We start from the raw sequence: 23,973 nt of genomic DNA on the forward strand, positions 1-23,973 counted from the left end.
GAAGGCTAACAGTTTAGGCCTATGCGGTACTTTTAAAGTCCCCGGTCAAAGGGGAAATATTAGCAATCACAGCATCTCAGCCACAGAGTGGAAGACCACATAAAGTTACATATTGAGGTTGCGTAGTGCTGAGGATCATATTGCATAAAAGTTGCCAACACTCAGTAACTGCAAGTTCCAAACCTCCTCTGGCATTAACATCAGGACAAAATGTGTGGACAGAACCAATGACTGTAGTCACTGGACAGAACCCAGTACTTTGTCCATATAGTGCTGTTCAGCCCATATGTGTGCACCGGCTTATTGACATTTTCTAAAAATATAACTTCTTAACTAAAATGACTGATTTTAAAATTAAAACTATAATATAACTATGCATAACACTTACTTTGTTGTGTATATTAAACCAAAGTGACATTGCGATCACTGCATGTCATGCTTTGATTTATAAATAATAGCACATTACAGTAAAAAAAAAGTTCATTTCATTGTTATGGATGGTGTATTATTGTGTAGATAAAAAACAAATAATAAACAATATATAAATCAAGATATTAAGGAATAAATTAACAACAATCATACTGCTAATAATCGACTGATATGAATAAAAGTGTGATGTATTACATTGACTCAAACAGTAAGATTCTGTGGATAACTGTATCTGTCAGTTTGACAGGTATGTTTACACTTTGACTTTAACCACTTTTTCCATAGACTTCTTGTGACTCTGATTTTCCCCAATCATTTTTTCCTCTTTGTGATGCTTTAACTTACAATCCCTGCCAGAACAAATCTATTGACAGATGACAGATTATATTGTATTTGTAGTTAAGACTCAGAATAAGTATCAGCCTACCTTCTCATGAAAGACCTGTGAATCAATTTCCCCTTGTTGAGTTCATGGTGTTTTCGTTTCCTTTTCTGTAAGTCAAATTGATGAAGTGATAGAGAGTAAGCACAACAAAGAGCAAAACGTAGGGCCAAAATGATCATGGTATTGTTCTCTACAGCTTTAACCAAGCAAGCAGTAGCATCTCGGTAATCTATAAAATAAATTGCATTGATCTGGCATTAAACTGAGCTGATAGAGTTACGTTTTTGATAGCTGTCATTTTAATCTTTAAGCAAATATTAGTGGTGCTGCAATAAGCAGAATAACTTTGTGCAAGTCTGTTTGCAGATTTTAATTGAGTTAAAATCCAATCCAATTAGTCTTGATTATTCATTAATGTAAGTCACCATAAAAGTAGCGGGTTTAAAATGCTACTTTGTAATTGTAATGTACTGCTTCAGTATCAGGAGGATACTTTGTTAAACTTGCTTGCTCACTGTTGCATGTTGCTGGAATGCTTGATAAGAACAAGGTGAACATGCTGAGTATTAGCAACTCCTGAGCTTTAAATCCACTATGGTTAAGAGAGTTACTTATTAACTTTTACAACACATCAACATTTTATATCCCGCATAACAGAAAACACGATCACAATAGAAACCAACCTTTTATTGGGTTTATTGGGTGTGAACAGTAATGTCCTCAGGACCTGACATAATGACCACTGACAAAATTGATGTCACTAGACTTGTACTTATGCCTTGTGACACATGCCACGCCCAACCTCCCTCTGAAAGTGAAGAGTGAAAAAGCTTTCAATGGGAGCTGGCTGTTGAATTGAGGATAGATAAAATAAGATTAAAATAAAATAAGAAATGATCAAGAAACCTTATGTCTCTCACAAAGATGCCAGATGCCACTGAATGTGGGCTCAGTGGGAAATCTACCCTGTTAAAGAGGAAACTCTGCAGTTATGCCTTCAGCTACTTCACAAGAAAACTTTACTTGCCTCAGTCTACTGCGAACTTGAGGCAAACTGCAAGGTAATCAAAATATGGGTTTAAACTTTCATGAGCAGATTTCTTTTTTCAGACTGCTCATGAAAGAAGAAAAAGCTGATATATCAGTAAAGGAATATCCTGGTTCTCTTACAGTTGAGGAAGGAGAAAAAGTCAAATTTATTTATATTTTGGGACTTAATGTCTCACAAGACCACAGCAGGAATGAGCCCTTAAACTAAGAAACAGGCTTGCACATTGCCACTCCTGGTTCTTTTATCTCAGAGTCAGCAGGGTTCTTTTATCAATCTGTGTCAATATAAAATTCAATCCAATTTTATTTATAAAACTCTTTAAAATACCGAGCACAGGACCAAAGTGCTGTACAGAAAATAAGTTAAAAACAATAGAATAACCGAAAACAGCAAAAAAATAAATAAATAAAACACCTAATACATAAAAATTAAAACAGCCCTATATTAAAAATACAAGATAAAACAGCATAGAATCAACAAAAAACAACTAAAATAAAAATAAAAATAAAAACCAGCATCTCACGTGGTGTCAAAGGCCAGGGTAAAGCGGTGGGTTTTCAGGAGTGATTTAAAAACAGGTAGGGAAGAAGCCTGTCTAATCTCTAAAACGGGATCGTTCCACAGTTTTGGAGCTGCTACAGCAAAAGCACGATCTCCTCCAAGTTTATGCTCAGTCCTGGGTACATTCAGGAGCAGCTGATCAGCTGACCTGAGAGAGCGGGTGGGTGTATAAGGCTGTAGCAGCTCAGAGAGATAAGATGGGGCTAGGCCATGGAGGGCTTTAAAAGCAAATAAAAGAATTTTAAAATGAATCCTAAAAGAAACGGGCAGCCAGTGAAGTGAAGCTAAAATAGGGGAAATGTGCTAAAACTGTCGAGTGCCAGTTTAAAGTCGCACGATCTGATATCGTCGTGTTGGTGTTGTTCCCAGAGCATCATACTAAATGTTGTTCCAGGATCAACATTGCAAGTGACCAGTCAGAATGTTGTGACGTCATACTTTTGCGACTTCGGGAAAAACCGCCGTAAAACAAAAAACTGTACTTAAGCTGCGAGAAACCTCCTCTGTCCGCCGATCAACGGACCCTGACCCTTCCCCTAACCCTAACCCTTTAATAAACGGTAAGCAGAATTGATATTGTCCTTGCAACATTGGAATTTCATAAATGCACGAATGGCTTAGCGCGCAAAAGAATAACGTCACAACAATGTGATTGGTCACTTGCAATGTTGAACCTGGAACAACATTTTCATTATGATCTGGGAACAACACCAACACCACGTTCTGAGCGCTCTCAACGCTCAAGACTAGATTATTGCTTAATAACTGGTAGTCTTTTCCCCCTATCATCCAACTGTAAGATTCTACACTCCCCTGTTACTGACCATTGTGCCATAACACTTTCAATCTCCCCGGATAATAGATCATCAGAACCGAAGAATTCTCACTGGAAGTTTAACAGTAACCTCTTAAGAAGCTCATCCTTTTGTATAAAAATTAAATCCTTAATAGGAGAGGTAAAAGCAATGGAGGATTTTTCTTCTACTAGTAAATGGGAATGGTTGAAGTTTAATGTCAGAAAAATTGCCAGTGAAGAAGGAAAATTAATGGCTATTAAAAGGAGACAGAAACAGGCTGAAATTACTGCAAAAATAAGTTCATTGTGCAATTTATCACATCTGACAGAGGAAAACTCTATAGAACTAAACCAGTTGCAGTACAAACTAGATGAACTTTATATAGACAAAGCAAAAGGTGCCTTCATTCATTCAAGGGCTAAATGGATTGAGGAGGGGGAAAAGAATTCTACTTATTTCTTTAATCTGGAGAAAACTAGACAAACAAAAGAACTATAATGAAGTTACAAATTAATAATACCCTGACTGAAGACCAACAGACTATAAACAACTATATTACAGAGTTCTATTCAGCCCTCTACACTACAAATTATTCCAGTTCGGAGACTAATTCTTTTTTTAGCTTTATCCATGAAAAAATTCCTCAAATTGACACACACTTTAAAAATCTCAATGAGTCTGAAATTACTTTAGCTGAATTGGATACTGTTGTTTCCCAAATGGCGAGTGGTAAATCACCAGGTCCCGACGGAATCACAATTGAATTTTACAGATATTTCTGGAGTGACATTAAAGATTTATTACTAGAGGTATTTAATGAATGTATAAATGATCAGATGTTATCTCCAACTATGAAACGAGGAATAATTTCTTTACTTCCTAAACCAAACAAGGACTCTATCCTTTTAGATAACTGGAGACCTATCACACTTCTTTGCTGTGATTACAAATTATTAGCTCATGTCTATGCCAACAGATTAAAAACAGGAATAACTCAAATAATAGATGAGACACAGTCAGCCTTTATAAAAGGACGTCATATCCATCATCATACCCGTTTAGTATTAGATATGTTGGATTACAATCATTTAATTCCTCCTGATAGCCTTATTTTATTTCTTGATTTCTTTAAAGCTTTTGATTCTTTGGAGCATAATTTTTTATTTAAAGCTCTGGAGGCTGTGGGTTTTGGTCCCAGATTTGTTAGTGTAGTGAAAATGTTGTACAGAGATATAACAAGTAGTATTGCACTCAATCAAGGGTTTTCTAATAGTTTTAAAATTAATCGTGGCATTCGGCAGGGATGCCCTATTAGCCCGTTATTGTTTATTGTTGCAGCAGAAATGCTTGCCATTTATATCAAACTCTTCAGATCTGGAAGGCATAAACATTCTTGATAAAGAATTTAAAATTAGTCAATTTGCTGATGACACTGCCTTATTTCTAAGGAATGTAAATATGGTCTCTATTGCAATTAATAAAATCCTTTCATTCTCAAAAGCATCCGGCTTAACACTAAACCTTCAAAAATGTGAAATCTTAGCTGTACACAGCTGTAATCAAAGTACTATTAACAATATTCCAGTAAAAGAGGAGGTAAAATACCTTGGTTTAATAATCAGTAAAAATACTAATGATCGAGAGAATAATAACATAACTCCTAGATTAAATGTAGTTAAAAAAATATTTAATCATTGGCTAACACGTGATTAATCCATATTAGGTCGTATCTTACTGTCTAAAGCAGAAGGACTTTCAAGACTCATATACCCCTGTTATTCAATTTTTACATCTCCTAAAATGATTAAACTGTCCAATTCTATTATATTCAGCTTTATCTGGAGGAATAAAACACATTATATACGCAAATCACAATTAGTTAAAGACTATGAAAATGGGGGCTTGAAAGCTTTAGACTTTGAATCCATTATTGCTGCGTTCAGGCTCAGATGGATAAAAGACTGCATTTCCTATCCTCAATCTATGTGGTACCATATTCCAAACAAACTCTTTAATAAGGTCGGGGGGTTAGATTTTTTGCTCAGATGTGATTATGAAATATCTAAGATTCCTCTTAAGTTGTCTAGTTTCTATAAGCAAGCTTTGAATTTTGGGAAACTAATTTTCACCCACAATTTTTCACCTCACAATTCTGTGTCGTGGAATAACAGTTTTCAGTTCAATTTTCAGTTTTATTTGTCATATGCAAGTTAGCACAGGGTCAACATTGCAATGAAATGTGTTTGACGAGCAGCAGTCACTCAGCAGCATGATACAGTAGGAGAAAATATAATAAAATATAATAAAATAAAATAAAATAAAATAAAATAAAAAATAGAAAAATAGTGAAGAGCAAAATATTAGAGAGACATGGTAAAAGAGAAAAGATGACTAAATATATATGTATCTATAAATATAAATATATGTACACTAGTGATTAAATAAGAAAATCTTGAAAAGAAATATGACGGGAGGGCAGATGGGATATTGCACAGGAATGAGCAGCAGAAAATTACAGTATTGCACTTTTTAAATATAAATATCAATAACAATAAAGTGAAGTGACCAGTGCAGATTAAACAGAGTACTTGTGAAGCTGCAGGGTAGCTTCTGAGTGCGTCCTGTGGACTGTGTTGTGTGTGTTTAAGTGTTGTGGTTGAGGTGTCGTATGGCTTGGTGGTAAAAACTGTTTTTAAGTCTTGTAGTCCGAGCAGACAGACTCCTGTAACGTCTGCCAGATGTGGTAACAAGGAGAAGAGCTGATGTGCTGGGTGGCTGTGGTCCTTGATGATGCTGTGTGCTTTACGGAGGCATCGCTGGAGATAAATGTCCTGAATGGCAGGAAGCCTCGTGCCAGTGATGTGCCCTGCTGCCTTCACCACCCTCTGTAGTGATTTACGGCTGCTGGCAGAGCAGCTTCCGTACCAAACTGTGATGCAGCTCGTCAGCAAGCTCTCAATTGCACACCTGTAAAAATTTGAGGTGATGTTGGCGTTCATGCTAAACTTCCTCAGCCTCCTCAGGAAGTAAAGCCGCTGGCGAGCTTTCCTGATAGCAGTGTCTGTGTGGAGGGTCCAGGAGAAGTCCTCAGTGATGTTGACTCCAAGGAACTTGAAGCTGCTGACCCTTTCGACCTTGACACCGTTGATGTGGATGGGCTGGTGTTCTCTGACTGGTCGTTTCCGGTAGTCCACTATCATTTCTCTAGTTTTGCTGATGTTGAGAGTCAGGTTATTTTCCAGGCACCACTCGTACAGTGCCATCACCTCCTCTCTATAGGCCGTCTCATCATTGCCTGTGATGAGGCCTATGATGGTTGTGTCATCTGCAAACTTGATGATGATGTTGGACTCATGTTTAGCAACACAGTCGTGTGTGAACAGGGAATATAGGAGGGGGCTAAGCACACAACCCTGTGGCGTACCTGTGTTTAGGATGAGTGGTGAGGAGGTGTGCTTACCAACTCTCACCACCTGGGGCCTGTTTGTGAGGAAGTTTAGAATCTATCTGCAGATTGGTGTTCCCAGCCCAAGGTCGACGAGCTTCGTGGCAAGTTTTGAGGGGATGATGGTGTTAAATCCCAAGCTGTAGTCGATGAAGAGCATCCTTGCATATGTATTCCCTTTCTCCAGGTGAGTGAGGGTGGTGTGCGTTGCCAGGGCGATGGCATCCTCTGTGGCTCTGTTTGTCCGATAGGCAAACTGAAGAGGGTCCAGTGTGTCAGGGAGGGAGGAGCAGATGTGACCTTTGACCAGCCGCTCCAGGCACTTCATGATGACGGATGTCAGTGCAACAGGACGGTAGTCATTCAGACAGGAGACCACTGATTTTTGGGAACGGGAATGATGGTGGATGCTTTGAGGGACGTGGGGACCACTGACTGCCTCAGGGAGAGGTTGAAGATGTTGGTGAACACCTCTGCCAGCTCGCTCTGCACACACTCTGAGTAGCCGGCCTGGGATGCCGTCGGTCCTGGAGCTTTTGTGAGGATTGACCTTTTAAAGGTCCATCTCACAACTTCTGTTTTCAGAGTTAAAGTTACAGCCTCACTGTCCTCCTGAAGGTAGAGGATCTGCTCTCTGTTGTCTGCATCAAAACGAGCATAGAAGTTGTTAAGCTCGTCTGCGAGAGATGCAGTGGGCTGAACACTGACTGTGTTGACCTTCTTGTAGTCAGTGATGCAGCGCAGTCCATTCCACAGTTGCCTGGTGTCAAAGCTGTGGTAGCTGGACTCCATTTTGTCCTGTAGTCCTTTCTGGCCTTTTTATGGACTTTCGGAGGTCATACCTGGCTGCTTTATAAGCATCAGCATCCCCGGAGTTAAAGGCAGAGGTCCGCACTTTTAGCTTGGCGCGAACGTCTTTATTTACCCAGGGTTTCTGATTTGGATATATGCGGACAGTGGTTTTTGTGATGATATCATCCATGCACTTTCCAATATATCCAATGACAGAGTCTGTGAGTTCACTGATGTTGCCATCAGCTGCATCCACAAATATCTGCCAGTCAGTTGTCTCAAAGCAGTCCTGCAGGACTTCCTCAGCCTCACTGTCCCATTTGTAAATAACCCTGGAAGCTGGTTTTTCCTGTTTTAGTCTTTGTCTGTATGCAGGCAGCAGCAGTATGGAACTATAGGGCTTTGGAGCGTGATGTCACGGGGGTGGGCGTGGAAAGGATTTTGGCCCCATCCGCCATTTTGGGGGTCTAGCGCAAGTGAAAAGGGAGCAAAGGCACACACAACAGCCATGGTTCGTATTTGCTGTCTGGTCGGCTGCAATGTTCGATCGCACGACCGGCAAGAGAATAAGCTTGAAAAGGGTTTATCTTTTCATTTTTTCCCAACCTGGAAGCAACATGAGGCAGCTCGTGTATCGATGTTACCAAACGAAGGCGTCTAGCCTGGATAGCAGCTGTGAGACGAGCTGATATCCAGCTCTCTTCCATCTCCAAATATCTGTTGGTGCTCCAGACATTTTCATTCCGGTAAGTTCTAAATATGTTCATATCACTCTTTATAGCCTATTAGTTTTATTTTCGACGCGCTCTGAGGTCATAGCAAAGTAGAACAAACATCCTACTGAGTGATTCTGCAGAACTACCTTCTATTTATAGAGTTTCTAATTATTTGGCATTATTGCAGCAAACCAGCCTATGAAATGGATGAAACACATCGTGACGGGGTTCCAGCGCTACATAAGGGACCTGCTTCAAACTTACCACCATGCCAATCAGATTACTTCTTCCATGTGAGGGTGAAGAGGTGACCCTTCAGGATAAGATGGTGAAAGTTTGCTGCGTTTGTTGAACAGTGTGGTAGTAAAACCAGGGAAAATGAAACTTGCTCCTGTTAAATATTCTTAAGTCTTTTGCTGTATAAATAGTGGTATTTATTTTTCAAAAGATACAGTAAATAATGTTAGTAGTGGGTGATATCATGTAAACACTGTCATGATTTTATGTAAACATTTTGTCTTTTATAAACTATAAATGACATGGATGCTACATTGTAACTGATGTGATGTTCTATAAAGTGGTTTTAATAATAAAAAAAAGAGGCAAAACTTAGTTTGTTTCTTTATTAAATTTTTGAACAGTGGTACTCAGTCAGTACATATTCAGTAAATGCAAATTATTTACATGGCAGTGCACTTCAGGCATAAATCTAGACCCCTATATAAAACATTATGGCATTATAGCAGTGACAACTCCTCCACAGTAGCAGGTGGGATTTTTCTTTTTTGAGGACGGCTCCTTTTACCTTTCACTACGGATGGTCTGTTTATGTTTTGATCAAGAGCCTTTTTTTGGGCAGCTGAAAAGGAGAAGTCTATCTTATGGCCAACCTCTGGCTGTATCTTGGTCACATTACCAGGCAAAACCCAGTATGCAGGTTCATCTGTAACAGTCCTTGTGCCACAGATCCGCACTGTTGCTTCTACATTAAACAGAACAGCAGCGACACGGGTGCAGGTCTCCACGACTCCGGCCATACAGGTGCAGTGGGCGGCTTCAACCTTCCCTGTGATGCTCACAGTGACCCAGGGCTGCAATGCTGGTTCATTCAGTCTTTGAGAGTGCAGCACCTGAAACATACACAGACAAAGTTAATTTAAAGACAAGAACTATGAGCCAAGGCCGACATAAATGTGTTTTATCTACTTTATCATAAATGTAACAGTGTTTAGAAAGTTAGCACATACATGTAATTTTTCATTTCTTTATGTGTCCATCTATAGAATGCTGCATTTTATAGGGTAAATCTGCCTGTTTTCTGTCAGAAACCTGCCTGCAGAAAATGAACCTAAAGCATGTAATGCAAGGATGTAATCACTTTAGAGATGGAGAAAGCATAAAGTGACAATTATGAATCACTTAATATGATAAGGAGATTCTGCAGGTCATTAATCAATGTATAAAATTAAAATAAAATGTATTTTTAGTGACACAGGATACAAACATAGAAGCAAGAGGTATATTTAAATTATTTATAATAAATATGAATAAATCATTGCAATTTCTTTAACCATAAAGAATAACTAAATCCTTCAGGACAATGTCACATCAATGCACTGAACTCACTATGTTATCCCTCTAACAGACTCCACATGTTCTCACTGTAATTTCCCCTCATGAATGAATTTATGCTGCACTAATCTGAATGTTTGGGGGAAAATCAAACGCATTTCACACGCAGTACTCGAGCTGACTTACCTTTGTTTGAATGACGACTTGTACTCGCTGACTGCACAGATAAGGTACGAAAATATGTGAGGCTATGTCAGTAGCGGTTGGTCTTCAGGGTTTCTACTCCACGGCCGTGTTTCATACGGGTCCACATTTCCAATGCATGCTATTTTCTGCAAGTACCGCTGCTTCGCCCCTGGACGCAATCGGTCTCTATACAGTCCATTTTCTTTGGAGCTGCTTTTAAGCATGATTCTTGTCGACGTCGTTCCAACACAGTGTCTCTTTTGATTCGTAGACCCCGAAAATGGCGCCGCGCTCCGCGGCGTGACGTCGACTCCAAAGCCCTATAGAACCAAGAGGGAGCAGATACAAAGAAAAGAGGAGGGGGGCCGAGAACTGAGCCCTGTGGGACACCACACAGGAGAGGAGCGGAGGACGACACATGGTCACAGAGACTGACACAAAAAGTTTGCCCCGCCAAGTAGGACCTGAACCACTCCAGTGCTGTGCCCCTAATGCCCACCCAGTGCTCCAAATGAGAGTAAAATGGCATGATCCACTGTATCAAATGCAGCTTTCAAATCTAAAAGCACCAGAACAGTCCCCAGCGTCAGTAGCTAAAAATATGTAATTAAACTTTTAAAAGGTCTGATTCAGTGCTATGAAAGGGTTTAAAACCAGACTGGAAAACCTCTAAAACATTTTGCTTTCCAGGAAGGTCATTAATTTGCTGTGAACCATCTTTAAGAATTTTGGAAAGAAAAGGTAGTTTGGAGATAGGCCTGTAATTTGCAAGAGTCATAGGATCAAGAACAGCTTTTTTAAATCAGGGGTTTGACTACTGCATGTTTAAAATCTTTAGGGACTACACCTGACATCAAACTGTGGTTTGCCAGCTCGAGAACCAAAGGTCCAACTGTAGGTAACACCTCTTTTAAGAGTCAGGGAGGGACAGCATCATTTGGAGACCCTGCAGGCTTAAAACGACCAGTCTCCTTTTATAAATAATAATAATAATAATAATAATAATAATGTTCACAGGCTTCAGAGGAGGGCTCGATACAGTCAGTGTGTGGTTCACTAAGAACAGAGTTAATAGTTTTAAATAAAACACGTGGGTTGTGACAGTTTGACAGACGGAGTGAGTCCCCGCGTCCTGTGCCCCCCAGCTTTTTGGAGTCGTCCATAAACTGTTCATGCTGAGTCTGCAGAGGCTCCCAGTGCTGTGGAAGACATAATACCTTGACCCGGTACCAAAGACGCCACGTCCCACGTCTCTCTCTCGCCTGCCGAGGCTTCCGTGGAGCAACACGGACATGATTAAAGGCGGTGCTAGTGATGGTAAATTTGATTCTTTTTACTGAATCGAGTTTTAATGAGTCACTCACCAAAGTGAATCGGGTTTTTTGAGTCATTTGAGTCACTGAGTCAGATGACCAGAGAGTGCAAAAAATGTACATTTTCACTCAAACTTAATTTGTTTCTCTTTTAATGTAAATCCTACTGCTAAGATGAGTGATTCTTAAAGAAAACAACTATTTTATATAGCAAAAAAGAGCAAAAGAATTTCTAAAGGGAACATTTCTTTTGTTTATTTTTATTTTATTAGTATTTTCCTTACATGTGTCAAATATATATTTTCTCATCTAAATGTCCACTGGCGCTGTGAGCCAGGGGGCGGTAGTGCGCCTTAACATTGGTTGCCAACCAAGAAGAAGAAGAAGTAGCTGCGAGTCAGGAGGGAGGGGGTGAGTGAGTGAGTGAGTGATTCGTTCGCTCTATGATTCAGCACAGGAGGGAGGGGGGTGAGCGAGTCATGAGTGATTCGCTCGCTCTATGATTCAGCACAGGAGGGAGGGGGGTGAGCGAGTCATGAGTGATTTGCTCGCTCTATGATTCAGCACAGGAGGGAGGGGGTTAGCGAGTCATGAGTGATTCGCTCGCTCTATGATTCAGCACAGGAGGGAGGGGGTTAGTGAGTCCTGAGTGATTTGCTTACGCTATGATTCAGCACAGGAGGGAGGGGGTTAGTGAGTCATGAGTGATTTGCTTCCCCTACGATTCAGCACAGGAAGGGAGGGGGTGAGTAGCTCAAATGTGCTGTTAGCATGTTAGCAGAGCGATGCTACTGTGAACCGAGGAGCTATTTTCTTGATGTGAGCTTCTACTTAGGGTTTTTTCTTCCAGTTCAGAGCAGAAATGTTTTTTTTAAGATACTGGATGTTGTGTTTTTCTTCACAATTTGAATTATAAGCTAGATATATTTCTACTAATGAAATTAGTTTGCTAACAGCAACAGGGATGAGTCAGTGAGTCAGTTGCGCTTGTGAATCATGATTCATGAGTCAGTAAAGTGATTCTCGAGTATTGAACGATTCGTTCATGATTCGCGCATCACTAGGCGGTGCTGCTTGAAACCAGTGAGAGCAAACGAACCCATTTCTGTGAAAATAAAACCGAAACTGGCGCGCGGTAAAACTCAGTCGTTCACCCACGTACATTATATTGGAAGTAGATGACGCTCTGTAGAAACACCAGCGCTTTGCGGATGAAATCACTACACGAAGGGCAGAGCAGAGGAGTGAGACCTGCGGAAACTACAGTCTTTTAATACCAGCCCAGACAAAGCGGGTGTGTGTCTCTCACTCCTGTCTGGACGAGGACGACCGTTCATTTCAGAGTAACGTGAAAAGGCGAAGCGGCGACGATGCTGACTTCTGCCTCTCAGCGTCGGTCTGCAGCAGCTTCCTTGCAGCAGGGAAGAGACAAGAGGAAGATCCGTGTTTACGACCTCCGCTTAGAAACGGAGGCGAAAACCTGCAAGCGTTTTAAAACAGCTGGTTTGGACTTCAACGACTTTCTCCGAGCTCTGCACAAGGTAATGTCTGCTACCTTGGTTTGAGGTCAAGCTATAAGGGCGAGGTCAGAAAGTTCTTGCATACATTTTCATGGCACTCAGAGCACAAATGATCGGTCGGCCTACTGCCTGGAATTAGTGTCGGTAAAAAGATGGGTTTGGAAACATTGTCACCGGTTTGTCCATCATAAAGACGAGACTGTTATAATTTGGCTTTAAAAATATCCTCTCCTGTGGAATTGATTGCTGAAACAAAGCGTGTAAAAAGTTTACCTGTAGAGCATGTAAACAGCCACAAAAGGACCCGATTTATGATGCTTTACAACTCTCAGAAACTGGCGCAGTATCCTGCAGTATCGTGCGAGGTAGTTCTGTTATTCTGTCCGCAGAATTAAGACTGCAGGCCAGAATAATAGAAACTCCTCTCTGTGTAAGGTTGTGCATCTCGTATTGGTGCAATGGTTCATATTCTGTATGCAGAAAAATCCGTTTTTCCTAAACAGAAACTGATTTTGGTACCTGCCACTGGCCTTGCTCGGGAGATGACTCTGACTTTCAAAGACTTTTAACTAGATCCCCACGGATATTTCACATTGATATCAATATGGGTGATCAAAAAAGAAAAAAAAGAAAACGATATTCCGGTACGTCACTGTATATTCTGCTGTTTTGCTTTTCCCTTTCCAAATAAACGAAACAGAAGCTAAAGTGCCCTGTGATGGAAAACAAATTACGCAACGTCAGCGGTTATACCGTGATTGAAGGGCGGTTCCTTACTTTAATTTTCATTAATTAGCTGTCAATTTTGAACCAGGAAAAACTGAAAATTATATACAGTAAATAAAAGTTATGTTGAGGCCTTTGTTTCAGTAACAAATTTACAACATTTTGCAAACTTATTTGCATGTAAATATTTCTTGCAGACACTACTGAAGAGTGCTGTTAAGTGTCACGGTTCTGTAAGAGAAGGAAGCCCCTTCTAAATGGAATGAGCAGTGGAGGAGCAGTAGAAAATAGAGTTAAAAAAAATAATTTATTTCACAGAAAAACAAATAACATACACTGGCCAGGGAGAACAAGAATTTAAAGACAAAACAGCCCAAGTAAAGTTCAAGTGGGCTCAGCAGATGAATTAAAAGCCACTAACAAGTCCAAGAAATAGTCCGTTAAAAATCCCGAGCCGGGCGGTGTCCTCAAGATGTCCTCTCTCCGCCATTTCGCTCCAGCAGCCACTGAAGGACAAGAGGGCAGCGGCAGTCACTGTCCTTTACTTACCCCCGAGCGCCTTTAATCATTAACAGAGCGAGACTTACCCCAGGCTATGGCAAGCCATTAGTGCCAAATATCGCCACTTTTCTAACCCGTTTGGTTGAGAAATGGCGTAAAAAAACGCCGTTTAATTATTTAAAACGCCGGAAAAAAACGCGTTCTGTTGCGACAAACGCCGTTTTTTTTCCCAACACTCACATGGCGCCCTGAACGCACCATCCGAGTGGCGGAAAAAACGGCATTTCCGTCTGTCTTTGAACGCCGCTTTTCACGTCACTCGGCAGAAAACGCCGTTCAAAGATGCATAAAAACTGCGTTTTTTACGGCGTTCTGTGCCAGCTGTAACGGCGTTTAAAACGGCGTTTTATTGAAATTATGCAGGGCACTCACCATGGTTCCCTCATCCAATTACTTTCAACTCATTTCACCCAATCAAAGAAGAGGAAGTGCAGACCACACTAATGCATCACCGATTCACCTTGCTGCTAAGTGATTGCCTATTCGGTACCAGTGCTTGTTACCCACTATGCATTTTGATATGTTTAAAGCATGATCAAACAAACAAACGACGAAATGCTTTTTCTGAAACAAGACCTTAACTGTGTGGCGCATGGGTCGCTTGTTTACTTGAGGGATCAACTTTTAGCGCTGCGCTACCGCAGTGTAGCATTATGATGCTAACGGAGTCCTGGCTAACACCGCAAACTCCGGACATGAGTGTGGAGCTGCCCGGTTTCCAGCTGCTGCGGGCGGACAGGACGAGAGTCAGCGGTGAGAGGAAAGGAGGGGGACTGGCAGTGTTTGTGAACGACAGATAAGATAAGATAAGATAAGATAAGATAACCTTTATTAGTCCCACACGTGGGAAATTTGTTTTGTCACAGCAGGAAGTGGACAGTGCAAAAGTTATGAAGCAAAAATTAGAATAAAATAAAATAAGAATAAATACAGTACACAACTGTACAGAATAGAATAAAATAAAATACTATATACAGTAGAATAAAATAGAATAAAATATACAATAAGATAAAAATAGAATACAAATGCTATATACAACTGAGTAAAAGATACAACGATGCCAGAAAAGATTATTGCACATTAGTGTTATTGCACATGTGTGGATGTGTGTGTTTGATCAGCTGCAAAAGTCTTTATTGTGGAGTCTGACAGCAGTGGGGAGGAAAGACCTGCGAAATCTCTCCGTCCCACACCGTGGGTGCCGCAGTCTCCCACTGAAGGAGCTGCTCAGTGCTGTCACAGTCTCATGCATGGGGTGGGAGATGATGTCCATCAGGGATGACAGCTTAGCCGCCATTCTCCTGTCACTCACCACCTCCACTGGGTCCAGAGGGCATCCTAGAACAGAGCTGGCCCTTCGGATCAGCCTGTTCAGTCTCTTCCTGTCCCCAGCAGAGATGCTGCCTCCCAGCAGACCACACCATAAAAGATGGCTGAGGCCACCACAGAGTCATAGAAGGTCTTCAGGAGTGGGCCTCCACTCCAAGCGACCTGAGTCTCCGCAGCAGGTACAGCCTGCTCTGCCCTTTCCTGTAGAGGGCGTCTGAGTTATGAGTCCAGTCCAGTTTGCTGTTCAGATGAACACCAAGGTACCTGTAGCTGTCCACAGCCTCAATGTCCATACCTTGGATGTTCAGTGGTTGCAGTGGAGGATGTTTGTGCCTGCGGAAGTCTACCACCAGCTCCTTGGTTTTACTGGCATTGATCTGGAGGTAGTTCAGCTGGCACCAGTCCACAAAGTCCTGAGTCAGTCCTCTGTACTCCTTGTCGTCCCCATCAGTGATGAGGCCGACTATTCCAGAGTCATCAGAGAACTTCTGCAGGAAGCACTGGGTGGAGTTGTGGGAGAAGTCTGCAGTGTAGATGGTGAAGAGGAACGGAGCCAGAACCGTTCCCTGTGGGCCCCCCGTGCACTGCAGACGACCCTGTCCGACACACAGCCCTGAGTCCTCACATACTGTGGTCGGTCGGTGAGGTAGTCCAGAATCCAGGTAGTGAGGTGATGGTCCACTCCAGAGTTCTCCAGCTTGTCCTTCAGAACCGAGGGAAGAATAGTGTTGAAGGCACTGGAGAAATCAAAGAACATGATTCTCACAGTGCTCCCAGCGGTCTCCAGGTGAGCGAGGGAACGATGTAGGAGGTGAATGATGGCATCATCCGCTCCAATGCCAGGCTGGTAGGCAAACTGAAGTGGATCCAGTGATGAGCTCACAAGGCGCCGAAGCTGAGCCAGGACCAAGCGCTCCAGGGTCTTCATCAGGTGGGATGTCAGCGCCACCGGCCTGTAGCTGTTGAGGTCCTTGGGGCGTGAAGTCTTTGGCACTGGTACAACACAGGAGGTTTTCCAGAGCTGTGGGACTCTTCCCAGCCTCAGGCTCAGGTTGAAGAGGTGCTCCATCACCCCACACAGTTGGTCCGCGCAGGACCTGACGACCCTCAGATAGTGTAACCCTGGGCACACCGCTGTGAAAGAATAACTCTGCAGCAGATACATTGGGCTGCTAGCCGTTAGCATGTGTCGAGGCATCCTGTGACTTTCTCCACTCTGGTCAGCAGACTGCAAACGCAATCTCCGAGAGCCATTTTTTAACCCTCTGGGGTCGCCGGACGCGCCGGCGCGTCAAAATCACATGACCAATTTAAGACAACACAGCTACAAGATGCAGCGACTCAGAGTCTCCATTTCAACTTGGGTCGAAAGTGTGGACTTCAAACTATATACCAGTTTTTGAATTGTGTTGATGGGCCACGTAAAACCAGAGTTATGATAAAAAATACACGCGTTGTTTTTTTCTGAACAAAACAGTGGTGTTTACAGCGGAAGAACGGTAAAACTGTGTTTTCTACAGACAGCGCTAGCAAACACTCTCCGCTATGCAGTGAAAAAGAAAAGAAAAACACCCTTCCCTATTGGTGTTAGAGTTTACCATGTCAGCCAATCAAAAAAATGATAAGGCAACATGTGACATTTGGTTGTTTAGGTAGAAGGGGAAGTTTTTAGGAGTGACACCCGCGACGGAAAGCGGGCGAGCGAAAGAAAGAGAGAGAGCGAGTTTTCATATGTGAGACATTAGTGACATTTAGCGTATTTGGAGGCTATAGTTAGTTTGTTGTGTAGTTATTGTTTTGTATTGTGTGTCAGTTAGACTGCTGAATTTCATATTTGCTCTAAAAAAGCCGTCAAAGGCAGATTCCAGTGTAAACGCTGTTCCCACATGGAAAACTGGACTGATGCACCTCCTGCTGTCAGACCTGCAGGGTTTAGGCCTTTGGTGTTCTCCTCTGTCTTATACTGAACACAAACTACATTTTTTGGACTGGCACAAATAATTTGTGTGCCTTCTTATTTGATGCAGCACACGTGATTGTTCTGTAAATAGATTTAAATGGTTATATAAAAAACGCCTGAGGCCTTGGCTGCATTTTTAGGTAAATAGTACCATATAACTTTGTTGTTTGCAAAACTTGTGCATAATTTTTAGAAATGTACAATTTCTATTTGCATTTCAAGTTATGAAAATGATTCGTTAAACATATTTGTGGGTTTTACAGTAAAAATATAACTTTTTCTACTCGGATTTTGAATTTTTGTCTGAATTTAGATCAACTGTGCTAATATAGTATACCAAAATGAAAAAAAATAACTCAAATTTCAGATATTTGAGGTTGTGCTGAAAATAATGATACCAAACAAGGCAAGAAAAACACATTTTAAAGGTGAAATATAGAGGTAAAATCAAAAGTAGTCAAAAACGGCCAATTATACCCTGGACCCCAGAGGGTTAATATCAGGAATGCTTTAATCACACATCAGTGGACTCGACACGGCCCACCTTCACCCAGTATGTGACCTGCCCCACACAGATGGTCGGAGGAAAGCGGGGAGACTCTTAAAGATTCTTTTGATTCTATTGTGGGGAGGACGTTGACAGCGTTGTGACCTGTGTTGCGGGCTACATTAACTTCTGTGTGGATAACACCGGACCCACCTGTGCGGTGTTTCCTACTATAACAGAGTATTTTATTCTTGTTGTATAGTATTGTATTATATTTACCTGAGCCTATTGTGTTTTTTCTAATGCTTACTGCTGTTAAACTTGTACTTTTTGCCATGAACTAAAAATCTCTAACGTGCGGGACTAATAAAGGCTTATCTTATTGTTTATTCTGTCCTGTTTTGGTTTATGAGTAATGTAGGTGAATGAGCTGATACTTAATTTAAAATATTGCGTACATAAATCATATATATCATAAACTAAACTTGTGTAAACGTTACAGCAGCTGATAATGATAAACAACTATAAAACGTTTACAGTAAAGAATTAGATGAAGAAAAAACGGTATAGTAGGTCTTGAAGTGGCTCAGTACAGTGCAGTGGACATAAAGTGGTTTAGTGTGTGTTTGGTGTTGTGACAGTACACAGCTGAAAAAAAAGTGTTAACATTAGAGAGCAGATCACTTTTCCCCAGACAGACTTTGTACAAACCCAGTTCTGAAAATACTGGTCTCCTGTGTAAAATGAAAAAAAAAAAAAAAAAAAAAAAACAAGAGCAAGAGAGAGAGAGAAGAAAGCAGTGATTTGCAAATGTCAAAGCCATTATTTATTCACAGTATAACATAGAAAATATGTCATATGTTTAAACCTAGACTATGTCGTTAACAATAACCCCTTTTGAATTTGATGGCAGTAATATGTTTCAAAACAGTTGGTATGGGGCGAGAAAAGGCTGGAAAAATAAGTGGTTTTAAAAAGAAACAGCTGGAGGGACATTTTAAAAGTAATTAGGTAACTTGGCAACAAGTCAGTAACATGATTCGATATTAAAAGAACATTTTAGAGAAGCAGAGATGATCTGAAAGAAATGACCCAATTCGCACTTGGATCTTCCTACTAGATAAAAAGTCTTGGATCCAATTGAATGTCCTGCCACCAATACCCAACTTATGCAACTTGATTAAAAGCCCATCCCTCCACAACATATCATATGCCTTTTCTATGTCAAAAAACACTGCCAAAACAGATTCTTTATTAGCCTGCGCTTTCCTGACAACATTCTCAAGTCTAACAATAGCATTAGTTGTGTTCCGAGCTGTCCTGAAACCACTTTGGTAATTGGCTAAAGCCCCTTTTCTTTCCAGTTCAAAGGACAGTCTTGCCATTATCATACGTTCCATTAACTTGCACACATTTGATGTAAGAGCGATTGGTCTGTAGCTATCTGGTTTAGATGGATCCTTCCCAGGTTTTCTTATTGGCACAATAACAGCCTCCTTCCAAGTACTTGGGAGCTCACCCTTAATCCAAACTGTGTAAACCAAACACAGCAGTTTATTAAGCGCTTTCGTACCAAGGTGCTTCAACATTAAATAACAAATTTGATCCTTTCCCGGGGCCGTGGGCTTTGTTTTTGGAAGTGCTCTCACCATTTCCTCCCGAGAAAACACCGCATCCAAACTACTGTCCATGTGCACCTTTCTTGCTAAATCCTCCGAATATCGTGTTTTAGTTTGGCACATTCTGTCCTTTCCCAACTCTGAGATGTTATCAGAGCTATGAATCTTAGCAAAAGTTTTCACCATAACCTCCACTTTTTCCTGAGCTGTTACAAAGTTCTGTTGGCCCGAGGATAGAACTGGGTTCCATTCCCGCCGGTCACCTCCCATTCTTCTGACCATGCCCCAGACCTCCCCCACTGGAGTGGCTCTTCCTATTTTAGAACAGAACAACCTCCAACTGCTCCGCTTAGCTTGTCTCACTGTTCTCCTGACCACTGCCACTGCTTTTTTGTACGCAATCAGAGCTTGTGTGTTAAGGGTTCTTCGGAGAAATTTAAACGCCTTGTTCCTTTCCTTCACAGCAATTCGACATTCCTCTGTCCACCGTGGCACCAAAGTCCTACTTGCCATGCCTTTACTGGTCGGGATTGAGGCCTTGGCGGCTACCATAAGCACTTCAATAAACTGATTATTCATTTGTTCAATGCTACCAGACTCATCAACCTTGCCAATTGTGTCCTCACATAGTTTTTGGAATTTTGTCCAGTCAGCCCTATGAAAACTCCACTTCTGATGCACCTCTCTTAGAGACACCTGTATCTGCCCTCCAACATCACAGAAAACAGGATAGTGGTCACTGCCTATGGTAGTGTCTGTTCTGATGGTCCACTGACTTATTCCTGCAAGGACAGTTGAGACTAGAGTTAAATCCAAAATCCCCACACCAAATAACTCTACGACAGTCACTTCCTTCAATCGAACGAAGACGCGGCAGCTCCAATCTGGCGCAAGGATTGTAGAAATTCACAATAACATTTGGTTCATTCCTGTCCCAAACCTCAATAGCAATATACTCCAAATCATTGCCTTTACCCAGGAGTCTATATGGAAGGTCTTGTTTGACAAACGTTGCACACCCTCCCCCTCCACCACGGTCCCTGTCATTTCTTATTATCTTGTACCCATACAACACAAAATCCAAAGAAGATTTAAGCCAAGATTCCTGTCACATAAATGACATCCGGTTTAACATCAAGGAGTTTGATGAAATGCTTCAACTCCTGGCCATTGGCCAACAGACTCCTTGCATTCCATTGAAGAATAAGTACCATGAGTACATAAAAGAACATCATGTTTCCTGACTTGACTGATAATTGAGGTTGTCCCTCACTTCTTCCCATGTCAGTCCTACTAACCCCAAGTGGTTAATCGCCGCCTTAACAATGAGCCGAATTTTCTCCTGCTTAGATCTCACATCAGCTGTGGTGTTTATCACTCCTGCAATGAATGTAACCAATGCCATCTTATCAATAACCATAGTATTCGTGTTGAGCCGGGTAACTCCTTGATCCTGAGATGCATCCTGTCCTGGGTTAACGTTGACCTGTTCACTCACTCTCATCACCCTCACTGCTTCAGCATAGGAGATCTTCTTCTCCACCCTCACTTTTGAATATGATTTTCTTGTTTCATCCTCTCACATCCAGCATACGCAACACTGTGACTCCCACCACAACTACAACACTTTGGTTGAACTCCATCTCCACATTTCCCATATTCGTGATCTCCACCACACCGAGCACATCTCCTCTTTTCCTTACAGTTTTTCGCTAGGTGTCCAAACCTTTGACAGTTAAAGCACCTCAGAGGTTTTGGAACATAGGCTCGTACTGGATAACTAATGAAACCCAAAAACACTTTCCTTGGCAGATTTCCTTCTTCAAAGTGTATCAGGACACTCTCACTGTCTACCTTAAGTCCTTCTTTTGTTGCTTTCATTCTGACCACAGAAATCACATTTCCTCCTTTGATTTTGCTTTTCAGATCATCCATTTTCACACTAATGGGCACCCCAGAAATTACCCCCTTGTATCCACCTCCCGTCTGTGCACCCACTTGCCCAGCATTTTCTACTTTAAACTTCCCCAATTGGTTTAAGTTCAAAGCCTTATTGAGCTGCTCTTCATTCACACATTGCACAAGAAGATTACCATCTGAGAGCACCTTAACAGAAGCTATATCTCCCACTTTACTGTTAAGTTCAGCTGTCAACACAAACGGACTCAATTTTTTAATATGGACTTGTGTTCTTTCATTGAATCTCAGAACAACAAACATTCTTGTTCTCTCTCTAGCTTCTAAAGAATCATCCCTACCACTACTGCTCCCACCTCTTTTACGCTTTTCCCTCCTCTGCTCACCTTGCACTTGCTCCAGAGGCATTTCCTCCTCTTCGTCAAAATCAACATAGTCTTCCCAGCTGCCCACAGCTAACCCACTCACGGAGCAGTCGTGCTCAACCGCCACCACGGGTGGACTGCCAACCAGGTTTGAATTTTTGGCAGTGCTCCAACCAATTTTGCCAGCAGACGCCGCTGCCATCCGTCCTCTCTCCTCCTTCTTCTCCAGTGTTTTTCATTCTCTCGCAGCTAAGCTAGCTGGCCGCTCTCATCTTTAATCAGCAATTCTAGCTGTCGTTAATCTACTGCTTTCGCCTGGCTCCTGTTAGTTTCGACCGTAGCCCTACCGCTGGTTAGCAGCCCAGCCCATGGCTCTGTCCCCATCCGACGGCCAAATGGGGAACCCTGATTGGTTGCAGTCCTAACTAGCATGCCAGGTGTACCAAACTAGTGATCAGTGGGGGGAGGGAGTCTCGCCGAAACACGTCAACACTGTATACAATAAAAGCATGCAATAAACTACAAGGGTAAAACACTCAACATTGAGAAAAGAGAAAAACAAAACACAGCAACCCACGCAAAACAACACATGCAAACTGATTAAAAACACTTAGTTAAAACATGTCAATTCCCCCCAGTGACATCAGCACTGCAGTCTGTGCCACTGTGCTAGATAATTTATCCCAAGAATCTTTATCTAAATTGATATTTATTTGTAATATAACAGTTTTGGATATTAGATAAATATACATAGGCCAGTTATCAGTGGCAACATAAACTACATCCTCCTGAGCAGAGGCGGAGGCAGACATTTGATACACCCGGGGCTTAGCCCTAAAGGATAGTATGCATGTGGGATTGGGGGGGGGGGGGGTTGAAATGACTGAAAGATTAATAGGCTCTGTTTTGAGTTTTGTTCAAAAAGGAATGACTTCATATAGGGAAACATATATATCACATATGCAGGACACCTTAAACTAGTTTTTTAATGAAGCAGCAAGGCAGAACAAAATCAGGGCTGTATCAAGACACGAGGACTAAACCCCAATTCAACCAGACCCACAACTGATCCAGAATTAAAACAGGACTACAACAGTTCAAAATCAGGACTACTTAGGATTTAACCAAGACAGAACCAGAATCAGAACTAGATGATAGTAGCACTAAAAATCATCATAGACCTGCACTACACTTATTTTTTAATTCTACCAAAGTCCACTATTTAGATTGAGAAAAGTTTATATAATTATTTAGCCTTGTTGTGCAAACAAACCTATATAACTTAATAAATATAGAATTTGAAAAATAACAAACCTAAAAAGAAACACTAGGTACGAGATACATGAGTACCTATGATACGGTGATACTTTTGGTAAACAACCATTTGACTAACATGTCTGTCTCACCTGCTCTTGTTCCATCTCTGTTCTGTCCTCATTCTCCATCTCCCTCTCTGTTCCTCTCTCTCCCTCTTTGTGCTGACAATCAAGCCAAACACCAACATCATCAAATATATAGTTGAAACCAGATATTTACATACTCTTCAGATAAAAACACAAACACTTTTTTTAATTGTAACATCAAATAAGACTAAATGTTTATTTTTTTTAGATTGATAAATATAAAAATCATATTTGTTAACTTTAAGAGTAAAGAGAGAAACTATCTGTATTTCTTAATTGTAAATGGCACCAAATTGTATTCAAAATTGAGCCACACTTATGGAGCTCCACAATTCTTTTCCTGGTGTTTTGGTTGACATCTCTTGATTTTCCCATGTCAAAGAAACAGGCTCTGTGTTTTGCCTTATATGCATCCACAGGTGTGCCACCAATTTACTCACATGGACTCTACTAACCTATCAGAAGCTTCTTAAGCTCAGAATGGAATCGTCTCGAGTTTTCTTATTAATTAACAATAAACTTAGTGTATATGTACTCCTAAATTTGATGAAAGTGATAAAAAAGAGACGGCTCTGTCTCTCTTTATTCTGACATTTAACTAATTCAAAAGATATTTCAATATTTATTTATCCAAAACAAAACAAGTTTACTCTAAATTGATGTTTTACAGTAAAAAAATGTTCTTGTGTTTTCCATAAAGTGTATGTAAATATCTGGTTTAAACTGTGAATATACTGCTGTGTATTGAAATTCCTCTTGTTTTGCATAGAAATATACTGAACAACATACAAAGCATAATATATAAAATAACATCTACCAGAGTTTTTTCTTTGAAAGAA

General features: G+C 41.2%; 1 protein-coding gene across 2 annotated transcripts in view; it reads left to right on the forward strand.

The window, feature by feature from the left end:
• The first annotated feature begins 12,352 nt into the window (after nt 1-12,352).
• LOC116315979 (structural maintenance of chromosomes flexible hinge domain-containing protein 1-like) overlaps nt 12,353-23,973 on the forward strand; it is a 61,179-nt gene continuing 49,558 nt past the window's right edge. The window contains exon 1 of one of the 2 annotated variants that reach the window (XM_039617509.1): nt 12,353-12,788. In XM_039617509.1, the coding sequence (XP_039473443.1) occupies nt 12,618-12,788 (171 nt within the window). In that variant the 5' untranslated portion in view covers nt 12,353-12,617. The remainder of the gene's footprint in view (nt 12,789-23,973) is intronic. The other variant, XM_039617508.1, reaches the window with a different exon arrangement.

Source organism: Oreochromis aureus, linkage group 9 (assembly GCF_013358895.1).
Source record: "Oreochromis aureus strain Israel breed Guangdong linkage group 9, ZZ_aureus, whole genome shotgun sequence".
Lineage (NCBI taxonomy): Eukaryota > Metazoa > Chordata > Actinopteri > Cichliformes > Cichlidae > Oreochromis > Oreochromis aureus.